Raw genomic sequence first — 12,074 nt, forward strand, 5'->3', positions numbered from 1 at the left:
CCTGATTACCCATTTATGGCAGGACGAATATACCATTTCACTAACTGCCATCTCAAAGCCTTCACTGTAAGACAAAAAACAGTATCTTACCTTTGCTAGTCTTTGATGATAGTCCTCCTCACCAAAGCCTAGTATTCATCAAACCTCATGCTTAAACTTTCAGCAGCACTTCAACCACAGAATAGCCCTTCTCAAAATGGCCACTTAGCTAGAGATTGCCTCTTTTTAATTCACTCCTGGGTGGTCACTGGTCACTGAGTTGACTCATCCAGAATCCTCCTCAGTCACTACTAAGCAGCACCCTCTGTTGGATGCTCTTGCCCCATTCTCTGACACCGGCTCTTCTGTGTGCCCTCTCAGTCAAAGTGAATGACCCAGCTACTCCCAGAATCCTCCTCAGTGGCTTCCCAGCAGCGTCTTCTTGAATATCTACTCCATGACATCTTCTTCGTCTGTAGTATTAAGAATCATAGCCAGTCATTAGGACTACCCAGTGTCTTGAGTCAGTTGTCCAGATGAACCTTCTAGGCCTGAGCACTGAAAATACTGAAGTTAAAGAATGCATGAGGTATTCCATCCTCATGTAACTTTAAAAAATTAAGCCTGTTTGATTTTTGGAAAAATCCTGAAGGGAGAAAAGTCATTTTTAAAAAAAAATTGATTCTTTAATAAATGAACCCTTCTTGTTTCCCTTTCCGTCTTTGGATCTTCGATTAATGTAATTAATACATTTACTACTTCAAAAATCCCACTCACTGCTTTATTATTTAGGAAACATTCATTCCTTTTGCAATTCACACCATTAGCAGTCCATCATGCAATGTTCTTTGGTCATGTTATAATCTGATAATTTATATTCCACATCTGTACCTGTGGAAAATCATGTTTACACAAATTAACCACTCATGCATAAAACTATATGACTAATGTTTTGTACAGTGGGCCAGTTCATTGCAATAAAGTTAGTGAAGATTAATTATTGACTTTTATGTGATTTAATAGATTCGTAAGCGAAGAGGACAGGTATTGGTTTGAAAATGCAGTGACACGTGTTGTTGAAGACAACATTGGAAGACAACTGGCAGAAAAGCTTCACAAAGAGCCGTACTTCGTTGATTTTCTTCGTGACCTCCCAGAGCCAACTGGTGATGAGCCTGACGATTACGTATTTGTTGTCCCAAAAATCTATGAAATGGTACATCACTTCATTGTCAGCTTTACTTCTACTATTGTGCTTGTGCATTAAGGTCTATTTACAGTTGGTAAATCTTCACAACCATCTGCCTTGAAAATGTCTTTCACTTCAATCTATTTTTAATTCCATCTGTGGCATGGAGTTTGGTGAGGATGAAATCAAATAGTTTATCCATCCGGTTGGGTTGGTAGTCTACTCAACTTTATGGTTTTGTACTAGACCAGCTCCGACGGTGAGCACTGGGGCGGCTCCGACGGTGAGCACTGGGGCGGCTCCGTCGGTGAGCATGGCTGCCTCACAGCACTAGTGACCCAGGTTTGATTTCAGCCATGGATGGCTATCTGTGTGGAGTTTGCATGTTCTCCCTCACCTTTTGTGGGTTGTTGCCAGGTGCTCCAGTTTCCTCCCATCATCCAAATATGTGCTGGTAAAGTGGATTGGCCATGGTAAATTGATCCTTAGTGTCCAGGGATGTTCAGGCTCAGTGGTAGCCATCAGAAATACAGTACTATGGGGAAAGGATAGAATGCTGTTCAGAGGGTCTATGCAGACTTGATGGACCAAATTCCCCTTTGCATCCTGTAGGAATTCAATGATTCCAGGCAGCTTGGCCAGTGAGGGCTCAACCAGCAATGGCCTACATCACTAGTAGTGGACTGGTCGGTAAGGTCTTGGGGGCCAGTTCAATTAGTGTAATTTTGACTGGCTTGGTCTGTGAGGACTAGGCCAATTCAGTCAGTGAGCACTAGACCAATTTGATGAGTGATCAGCAACAGGTCAATTCCCGCACTACAATTCAGCATAAGGATGCCATTCTCTGAACCTTACCCCTTTCCTGAGGCATGGAGTCCTCAGATTAAACTTGTCACCGGTCATCTCTCTTGAAGAAAAGAGCAGCCTATGGTCTAATGGGACAAAGGCAACTTTCACTCTTTACTATGTTAGATTAATAACTTGTGTTTTAACATGTTCTTTGTGATATTCTAATGGTTACAAATATATTTCAGATCCCAAGCTATGAATTTCTGACTGAAAAATTACAGTTTTATCAGAGACAACATAATGAAGGAGTCCGATCAGGTTTTCTCGATCTTGTTTTCTTCAAGGATGCAATGACACACATTATGAAAGTGAGAATTTAAACTTTAAACTCTTTTTTTTTTATTCATTCAAATGCTGGCTATTTGACTGCAGTAATAATCTGGAATTAAAAGTAAGATGATGATCATGAAACCAATCTTGATTATTGGGAATATCCCACCTGGTAGGAGGAGGTGGACTAGTGGTATTATCACTGGACTGTTAACCTAGAGACCCAGGTAATGCCCTGGGGACCTAGGTTCAAATCCTGCCACGGCAGATGGTGGAATTTAAATTCAATATATGCCTGGACTTAACAGTCTAATGATGACCATGAATCCATTGTAAATTGTCCCAAAAAAACCCCATCTGCTTCACTACTGTCCTTTAGGGAAAGTAATTGCCATCCTTACCCAGTCTGGCCTACATGTGACTCCAGACCCACAGCAATGTGGTTGACCCTTAAATACTCTCTGGGCAATTAGGGATGGGCAATAAATGCTGGCCTAGCCAGCGACACCCGTATCTTGTGAATGAATTACCAAAAGCATGGCAGTTGAAATTTAATGCAGAAGAATATGAAGTTAGTAAAAAGAATTTCAGGAGGAAGAGTGAGTAAAGGTTTTAGGAATAAATGATTCAATCCTGAAGGATGTGTATGGGTAGACAGATGAGTTTATATACATAAATCATTGAAGTTGACAGTCAAAGTTGTGGGAAATGGTTTATAAAACAGGCGATTCTGGGTTTTATAGGTAAAGGTACAGACTATAAAATAACATGGATGGTGAACTTTAACATAACATGACATAACCAAATACAGTTTGAATGCAACTAAAATATTCTGTCCAGTTCTTGTGACCACACTTTCAGAAGCATGTGATGACATTGGAGAAACTTTAGTGAAGCTTTGTAATGACCATAATGGGACTATGGAACATCAGTTACAAAAATAAAAAGCTGTGATGGTTCACCTTGGACAAGAAAAGTTTGAATGATTTCATAGAGAAGTTCAGAATAATGAGAGGCCTGAACAAATTGAATGGGGAGAACTGTTCACATTGGTGGCCAAGAAATAGAGGAACTGAATTAAAGTGATTCACAAAGGTTCAGGTTATATAGGTTAACATGAGAAAAAAACGTATCTAATGCAGTGAACAGTTAGGAGTTGAAATGCACTTCTGCGGCTGTAGACCAGACAGATTCAGTCATTATTTTCAAAACTGAAGTGGGATAGCTATCAAAAGAGAACATATTTTTCGAGGTTTTCGGGGGGAAAAAGACAGTAGAGCATAGTTGAAGTTATTCTCACCGAGAACTGGTGCAGACGCAATGGATCTAATGGCTTTGTGTTGTAATCTTGCTGTGATATAATGATGGACTACACAGTTATCAACAAGAGAGTTTGCACAACGACCCTCCGACAGATTTTTCAGCAGTGCATGAATGCACTGTCAGGACAATCTTAACAAAATTAATTGATTATTAAGTATGTCATGTTGTTATTTTTGTTGTTAAACTGTTACTTTGAAAGAATGACAAACCTTGATCAGTTCAATTTTTTCTTTGACAAAGTAAACTTCCACCTGTGACAGCATGAAAAACATGTTTTGCAGATATCACGTATAATCCGTACAGACTGTGGAAATGCTTTGCTGGTAGGCGTTGGTGGTTCTGGAAAACAAAGCTTCACAAAACTGGCATCCTATATTGCAGGATATAAAATATTTCAGATCACTTTAACAAGGTATTAAAATAAATGTATTAGTTTTGTATTTGTTAATGAAAATTAACCTTATTCTGTCAGCACCATTCACGTTCCAAACTGGATCGATATTCTTGTGGGACCACATAGTGGGCAATGATCCTTAGTTACACTGATATGAATGGTGCAACTTCAGATTGCCTGCACTTAATATGGCTTCAAAATTGAAAATTGCAGAAAAATTTGTGGATGTCACAAAATTGTTAGTGCATGCCAATTAAAAGCAATGCAAGCAACACTTAAAATCTATTCTTTGTCTTCCTGATTTCCTATCTGAAAAGGAAAGAGATGTAGACTGGAATCTCTAGGACTGCCTGGAGCAGATAGAAAGGTAGAATGGAGAACTTCATAGTGTGAGATGCCAAAATTCTGATTCCTGATGGAGAGTTGAAGTTTTAATGTAATGTTTGGAGAAAATCTCAGACAGGTCAGCCAATGCTAATGGTTAGGAAGCTCTTTTGCCTTGATTAATGTCCTGTGAATGCTCACTAATACTCTATCTTGCTGTAATTACTTACACAGTTCCAATCTTCTGAGTTAATGGTGAGAAAAATGTGTTCACGAATGCAGCTATGTGCTCATGTACCTGTGGATAAACTTTTCCCTAATCTTTCTGAGTAAACATTTCCTCAATACAGTGTTTTTCATAACAGATCTTCCAGGTGTTCCTTTGCTGATGAGTAAGCATGTCAGGGATGCAGCCTGCCCGGGGTAATGAGGTCACTTTAGCTACTATCTTCCCTTTTATATACTCATGGAAGATTTTGCTGTCCATTTTTATACTTTGCATAAGTGTTCCTTAGTAATTTACCTTTATCCTTTTTTTAGTAACCCTTTATTCTTTGTTTTCTAATTTTTTCAGTCTGCCACAAATCTTTACAATATGGTACAATAAAATATGGATGTTAGTTTGATTTAATTTGATTTATTGTTGTCACCTGCATCTGAGTACAGTAATAGTTTTGTTTTGTGGGAGCCTATGGCCTATTGACAGGGCAGACCCAGCAGAGGTAGCTAAGCATTTGTATACAGTGAAGATGGAGTTGCTCTGGGAGTCTTCATATTTTATTTCAGAACCCATGAATTCTCAAAGCATCAGGTCAAACATGGTCAAGAAAATCTCTGACTAATTATCGTGTATAGACCAGTGAGCCTTGCCTCAGTTGTTGGTAAAGTGTTGGGAAAGGTTATAAGGGATAGGATTTATAATCATCTAGAAAAGAATAATTTGATTAGGGATAGTCAGCACGGTTTTGTGAAGGGAAGGTCGTGCCTCAAAACCTTATTGAGTTCTTTGAGAAGGTGACCAAACAGGTAGATGAGAGTAAACCGGTTGATGTGGTGTATATGGATTTCAGCAAGGCATTCGATAAGGTTCCCCACGATAGGCTATTGTACAAAATGCGGAAGAATGGAATTGTGGGAGATATAGCAGTTTGGATCGGAAATTGGCTTGCTGAAAGAAGACAGAGGGTGTTAGTTGACGGGAAATGTTCATCCTGGAGACCAGTTACTAGTGGTGTACCGCAAGGTTCGGTGTTGGGTCCATTGCTGTTTGTCATTTTTATAAATGACCTGGATGAGGGCGTAGAAGGATGGGTTAGTAAATTTGCAGACGACACTAAGGTCGGTGGAGTTGTGGATAGTGATGAAGGATGCTGTAGGTTGCAGAGAGACATAGATAAGTTGCAGAGCTGGGCTGAGAGGTGGCAAATGGAGTTTAATGCAGACAAGTGTGAGGAGATGCACTTTGGCAGGAGTAACCAGAAGGCAAAGTACAGGGCTAATGGTAAGATTCTTAGTAGTGTAGATGAGCAGAGAGATCTCGGTGTCCATGTACACAGATCCTTGAAAGTTGGCACCTATGTTGACAGGGCTGTTAAAAAGGCAGACAGTGTTTTAGCTTTTATTAAGAGGGATCAAGTTCCGGAACCAAGAGGTTATGGTGAAGCTGTACAAAACTGTGGTGCGGTCGCACTTGGAGTATTGTGTACAATTCTGGTCACCGCATTATAAGAAGGATGTGGAAGCTTTGGAAAGGGTGCAGAGCAGATTTACTAGGATGTTGCCTGGTATGGAGGGAAGGTCTTACGAGGAAAGGCTGAGGGATTTGAGGCTGTTTCTCATTGGAGAGAAGAAGGTTGAGAGGTGACTTAATTGAAACATATAAAATAATCGGAGGGTTAGATAGGGTGGATAGGGAAAGCCTTTTTCCTAGGATGGTGACGGCGAGCACGAGGGGGCATAGCTTTAAATTGAGGGGTGATAGATATAGGACGGATGTCAGAGGTAGTTTCTTTACTCCGATTCGTAAGGGAATGGAATGCTTTGCCTGCAATGGTGGTAGATTTGCCAACTTTAAGTACATTTAAGTTGTCATTGGACAAGCATATGGACGTACATGGAATAGTGTAGGTTAGATGGGCTTGAGATCGGTATGACGGGTCGGCACAACATCGAGGGCTGAAGGGCCTGCACTGTGCTATAATGTTCTAAGTTCTATGTTCTATGTACCTTCTCCTCTTAGCTAGTGAATCAGTGTTTGTCCATGTTCATCAATGCTAGGAAAAAGCAATGAGAGTAGCAAGGGCAGAGAATATACTCTGGGTGAGGAACTTCAAATTCCTTCACCAAGATTAGATTGGCAGCACCAAAGGACATTGTTACTGGACTGGATCCATGGTAGGGAGGGGAAATAACATACTTGTCCTCATCCTCACCAATTTCTGTTCATTGCAGTGTCAGTAGGAGTGACCACCACCAGCCCTTATGGAGATGAAGTTCATCTTGATTAATTTATTGTTGTCAAATGTACCTTTAAACAGTGAAAAGCACTGTTTTGCATGCTATTCAGGCAGATCATACCATAAAGAGTGCATCAGGATAGCAGAACAGAGTGTAGAAAACACCGTTACAGCACAGAGAAATGGCAGACAGAGATCAGAAGTAACATTTGAGAGGACCGTTCAAAAGTTTGACATACAGCAGGGAAGAAACTGTTCTTGAACCTGTTCATAGAATTGCGAATGCTAGAAATCTGAAACAAGAATAGAATTTGCTGGAAAAACTCAGCAGGTTTGCCAGCACCTGCAGAGGTAAAGCAGAGTTATCATTTCAGGTGCAGTGACTATTCTTCAGAACTGAAGTTAGCTGGTAAAGGTTTGGTGTATATATACTGAAGATGGGTTGGGAGGAGGCGAGAAGAGTAAACAGCAGCGAGAGATCGCAGCAGTTGGGCAGATAAAGGAGTGGTCAAGCTGACTGGCCTATCATCTGCCCCTGTCACTTCTTAAACAGGGGTGTTGCAATAGCTATTTTCCAGTTCTTAGGACCCTCCCTGCTTCCAGTGATTCCTGAAAGGTGGTCACCAATGCCTCAGCTATCTCCTCAGCTATCTTCCTCAAACCTTTGGGATGTGGTCTGGGTGATTTATCCACCTTCAGACCTTTCAGCCTCTCCAGCCCCTTCTTCTTAGTGATGGTCATTACACTCACCGCTTCCCCGACAGCCTTGAAGTACTGGTATGCTACTGGTGTCTTCCAAGATGAAGATTGGTTCAGTTCCTCCACTGTTTCTTTATTCCCCAATACTAGTTCTCCAGCCTCTCTTTATAGCTGGCCAATGTTCACTCTATCTTTTTTCTTGCCTCTTACACATATAAAAAAAATTCTTGCAATTTTTTTTCTATTACTAGCTAGCTTAACCTTGTATTTCATTTTTCCCACCTATTGCTTGTTTTTGGTTATTCTCTGTTGGGTTTTAAAAATTTTCCATTCCTCTGGCTTCCTATTAATCTTCACACATTGTGCACTTTTTCTTTTGCTTTTTAACTGTTCCTGACAGCTTTTATTAGTCAATGTTGCATCGTTCTCACCTTCATTTGTTTCTTCTTCCTTGGGATGAATTTCTGCAATGCTTCCCGAATTATGCCAGTAATTCCTGTCATTGCTGCTCCACTGACTTCCCTACTAGGTTTCCCTTGCAAAAAACACTGGCCAGCTTGTCTTGTCTTTTTTTTATGTAAATGAGCCTTGACTTTAAGCCCTGGAATTCCATTTTTAAAACCCATTAAACACACTGGTTTAACCTAAGTATTGAGAAGGTCTCCCAATTTCCCTTCTTTGGCTGTGAAGAATCTTTAAGTATTTTCCGATGTTCAAATTGAACACTTCAGTAAGTTTTTGGAGCCATTGTAATATGTGTAATTTTATTATTTCTTTCAGAGCCTACAGTGTCACCAATCTAATGGATGATTTGAAAATATTGTACAGAACAGCTGGGGCAGAAGGCAAGGGAATCACTTTCATATTCACTGATAATGACATCAAGGAGGAGTCGTTTCTTGAATATCTCAACAACGTGCTTTCTTCTGGAGAGGTACATATTACATATTCCCATACTTGTCTTCAAATTCAATATCCATCCCTGCTAACTGAACCAACAAATGTCTGTCACTTATTTTGTTGAGTTGAAGCAGACGCATGCATGTACATGTTCTTTCCGTATGAAAAGACCTAGATGTAGCTTCCAGTACATGCCATATTGTGAGTACTGACAAAGGGTCACTGGACCTGAAACTTTAACTCAGATTTTTTCTTCACAGATGCTATCAGACCTGCTGAGCTTTTCCAGCAACTTCTGTTTGTGCCATGTTGTGAGCTTGGCAATGCTGAATTGGTTATCAGCAATGATGCCTTGCACATTGATGGTTATTGCAGTATAATTTTATTTTAACTAACCTCTTGCATGGAATCTCATCAAAAGCTTTCTGAAAATTCAACTCCAGCATCTTCACTGGCTCTCGTTTATCCATTTTTAAGATCCGGTTTATGGTAACCTTGAACAAGACAGACTCCAGAAGGATCCTTGACTCAAGTCACATGCATTCTTGAAATGATCCCTTTAGATGTTCGCAATGTCTTTCTGACTTTTTAAAGAACAACACCTTCACAGAATTATTTGTCCTTTTTTTCTAAAATCCAAATCCTGAATGATGCTACCATAGATTATGGATATTTTATTGCGCTATACCAAAAGTAACATTATCAAAATTCTCAATGTTTGTTAAGCATAATCTCCCTTCATAAGACTATGTTCACTCTATCCAATCCAAGCATTATTTTCTAACTGTTCTTTTATCACATCTTTTATTACGGTTTCTAGAAACTTTCCCTATGACTCAAGGCCAGCAGGTCTTTAATATTTATTCACTGGATCTAGGCCAGCATTTGTTGCACCACTCTGACTTGAAACTATATTGCTGATTATTCACTGTCAGGATGATGAGTGACTTTTTTATTATCCATTTGTGGAATGTGGGTATTGTTGACTTGTCCAGCATTTATTGCCCATCCCTAGTTGCACTGGAGAAGGTGCTGGTGAGCTAACTTCCAGAACCGCCGCAGTCTACGTGCGTTAGGTTGACCCACCATGCTATTGAGGAGGAAATTCCAGGATTTTGACCCAGCAACAGGAAAATAACAGTAATATATTCCCAAGCCAGGATAGTAAGTGATGAGGAAAGAAACTTGAAGATGGTGGTGCTCCCATGTATCTGCTGCTTTTGTCCTTCTGGATGAAAGTGGTTGTTGGTTTGCAAGGTGCTGCCTGAGGATCTTTGGTGAATTTCTGTTTAATTTTGCGAGTAAACTGTTGCTACTGAGGGTCGGTGGTAGAGGGAGTGAATGCTTGTGGATGTGGTGCCAATCAAGCAGGCTGCAGTTTCCTGGATGGTGACAAGCTTCTTGTGTTGTTGGGACTGCACTCATCCAGGCAAGTGGGGAATATTTCATCACACTCCTTACTTGTGCCTTGTAAATGATGGATAGCTTCTGAGGAGTCAGGAAGTGAGTTACTTGCCTCAAAATTCCTAGCCTCTGACCTGCTGTTCTAGCCACTGTATGAATGTGGTGAGTCAAGTTGACTTTTTAGTCAATGATAACCCAAGGATGTTGATAATAGGGGATTCAGTGGTTGTAACAGCATTGAATGTCAAGGGCCAGTGGTTAAATTGTCTCTTAATGATGATAGTCATAGCCTGACATTTGTGTGGCACAAATATTACTTGCTGCTTGTTAGCCCAACCTTGGGAGTTTTTTGAATCTTGTTGCATTTGAACATGGACTGTTTTAACATTAGAGGAGTCGTGAATGGTGCTGAAAATTGTGCAATTATTAGCAAACATCCCCACTTTCAACTTTATGATGGAGGGAAGGTCACAGATAAAGCAGCTGAAGATGGTTGGGCCCAGGACAATGCCCTCATGAATTCCTGCAGAAATGTCCTGGAACTGAGTTGACTGACCTCCAACAACCATCGCTATCTTTCGATGTGCCAGGCATTATTCCAACTACTAGAGAGTTAGCCCCCTGATACTTATTGATTCCAGGCAAAGGCACAAAATGTAATTTAGGTTGGGGATTTCAATGTTCACCACTAAGAGTGGCTTAGCAACAGTACAATAGACCGAGCTGGTCGGGCCCTAAAGGACATAGCTGCCAGACTGGGTCTGCAGCAGGTGGTGATGGAACCAACAAGAGGGAAAAACATACTTGACCTCATCCTTACTAATCTGTCCATGATAATATTGGTAAGAGCGACGATCACAGTCTTTGTGGAGGCAAAGTCCCACCTCCACATTGCCACACAACACAATAGAGTTACTCTCAATGTCATTGTGCAAAATGGAACAGACTTCGCACAGATTTAGCAACTCAGGACTTGCATCCATGAGTTGCTGTGTGCCATCAACAGCAGCAGAATTGTTCTTCAGCACAATCTGTAACTTCATGGCCCAGCATCTGCCCTACTCAACCATTACCATCAAACCAGGGAATCATCTCTGGTTCAGTGGAAAGTGCAGGAGGGCATGCCAGGAATGCACCAGGCATACATGAAAATGAGGTATCAACCTGGTGAAACAGGACCACTTGCACACCAAACAGCATAAGCAGCAAGTGATAGGCAGAGCTAAGTGATTTCACAACTAACGGATCAAACCTAAGGTCCAGTCATGAATGGTGGTGGACAAAATTAAACAACTCACTGAGGGACGAGGCCCCACAATATCCTTGTCCTCAGTGATAGAAGAGCCCAGCACATCAGTGTGAAAGATAAGGCTGTATCTCAATGTTGAAGCACTGAAGAAATTCACCAAAGCTCCGCCGACAGCACCTTCCAAACCCACGACTACTTCTATCTTGAAGGACAAGGGAAGCAGATATGTGGGAACACCACCAGCTCCAAGTTCCTCTCCAAGTCACTCATCATCCTGACTTGGATATATATCGTTGTCCTTTCACCGCTGGGTCAAAATCTAGGAATTTCCTCACTAATAGCATTGTGGTTCAACCAACAGCAGAAGGGCTGCAATGGTTCAAGAAGGCAGCTCACCACTACGTTGTCAAGGGCAACTAGGGACAAGCAAGAAATGCTGACCAGCCAGCGACACCCATATCCCACAAATGAACAGAATGAGAAAGCAATCTTCGGCCAGGAGTGCCGAGTGGATGATCCGTCTCGGCCTCCTCCAGTGTCTTGGAGTGGTATAACCATAGAGATGTATAGCACGGAAACAGACCCTTTGGGCCAACTCATCCTTGTCGACTAGATATCCTAAATAAATCTAGTCCCAACTTCCAGCATTTGGCCCATATGTCTCTAAAACCCTTCCTATTCATCTACTCATCCCAATGCCTTTAAATGTTGTAATTGTATGAGCCTCCACCACTTCTTCTGGCAGCTCATTCCACGCACACACTACCCTCTGAGTGGAAACATTGCCCCTCAGAACCCTTTAAGTCTTTCACCGTGACCTTAAACCTTTAGTTTTGGACTCACCCAACCCGTGGAAAAGACCTTGACTATTAACCCTACCTAAGCCCCTCATGATTATATAAACCTCTATAAGGCCACCCTTCAGTCTCTGATGCTTCAGGGAAAATAGCCCCAGCCTATTCAGCCTCTCCCTAAAGGTCAAACTCTCCAACTCTGGCAGCATTCTTGTCAATCTTCTCTGAACTCTCTCTCAAGTTT

The 12,074-nt window shown here is 41.2% G+C and overlaps 1 protein-coding gene across 1 annotated transcript in view; it reads left to right on the forward strand.

Annotated features, from left to right (window-relative positions):
• The window catches only part of LOC125452339 (dynein axonemal heavy chain 8-like), a 1,009,221-nt gene that overhangs the window by 795,986 nt on the left and 201,161 nt on the right, over positions 1-12,074 (forward strand). The window contains exons 75-78 of the mRNA XM_059645685.1: positions 1,003-1,195; positions 2,203-2,325; positions 3,892-4,022; positions 8,264-8,417. Coding sequence (XP_059501668.1) covers positions 1,003-1,195; positions 2,203-2,325; positions 3,892-4,022; positions 8,264-8,417 — 601 coding nt within the window. The remainder of the gene's footprint in view (positions 1-1,002; positions 1,196-2,202; positions 2,326-3,891; positions 4,023-8,263; positions 8,418-12,074) is intronic.

This window comes from Stegostoma tigrinum, chromosome 4 (genome assembly GCF_030684315.1).
Source record: "Stegostoma tigrinum isolate sSteTig4 chromosome 4, sSteTig4.hap1, whole genome shotgun sequence".
NCBI lineage: Eukaryota > Metazoa > Chordata > Chondrichthyes > Orectolobiformes > Stegostomatidae > Stegostoma > Stegostoma tigrinum.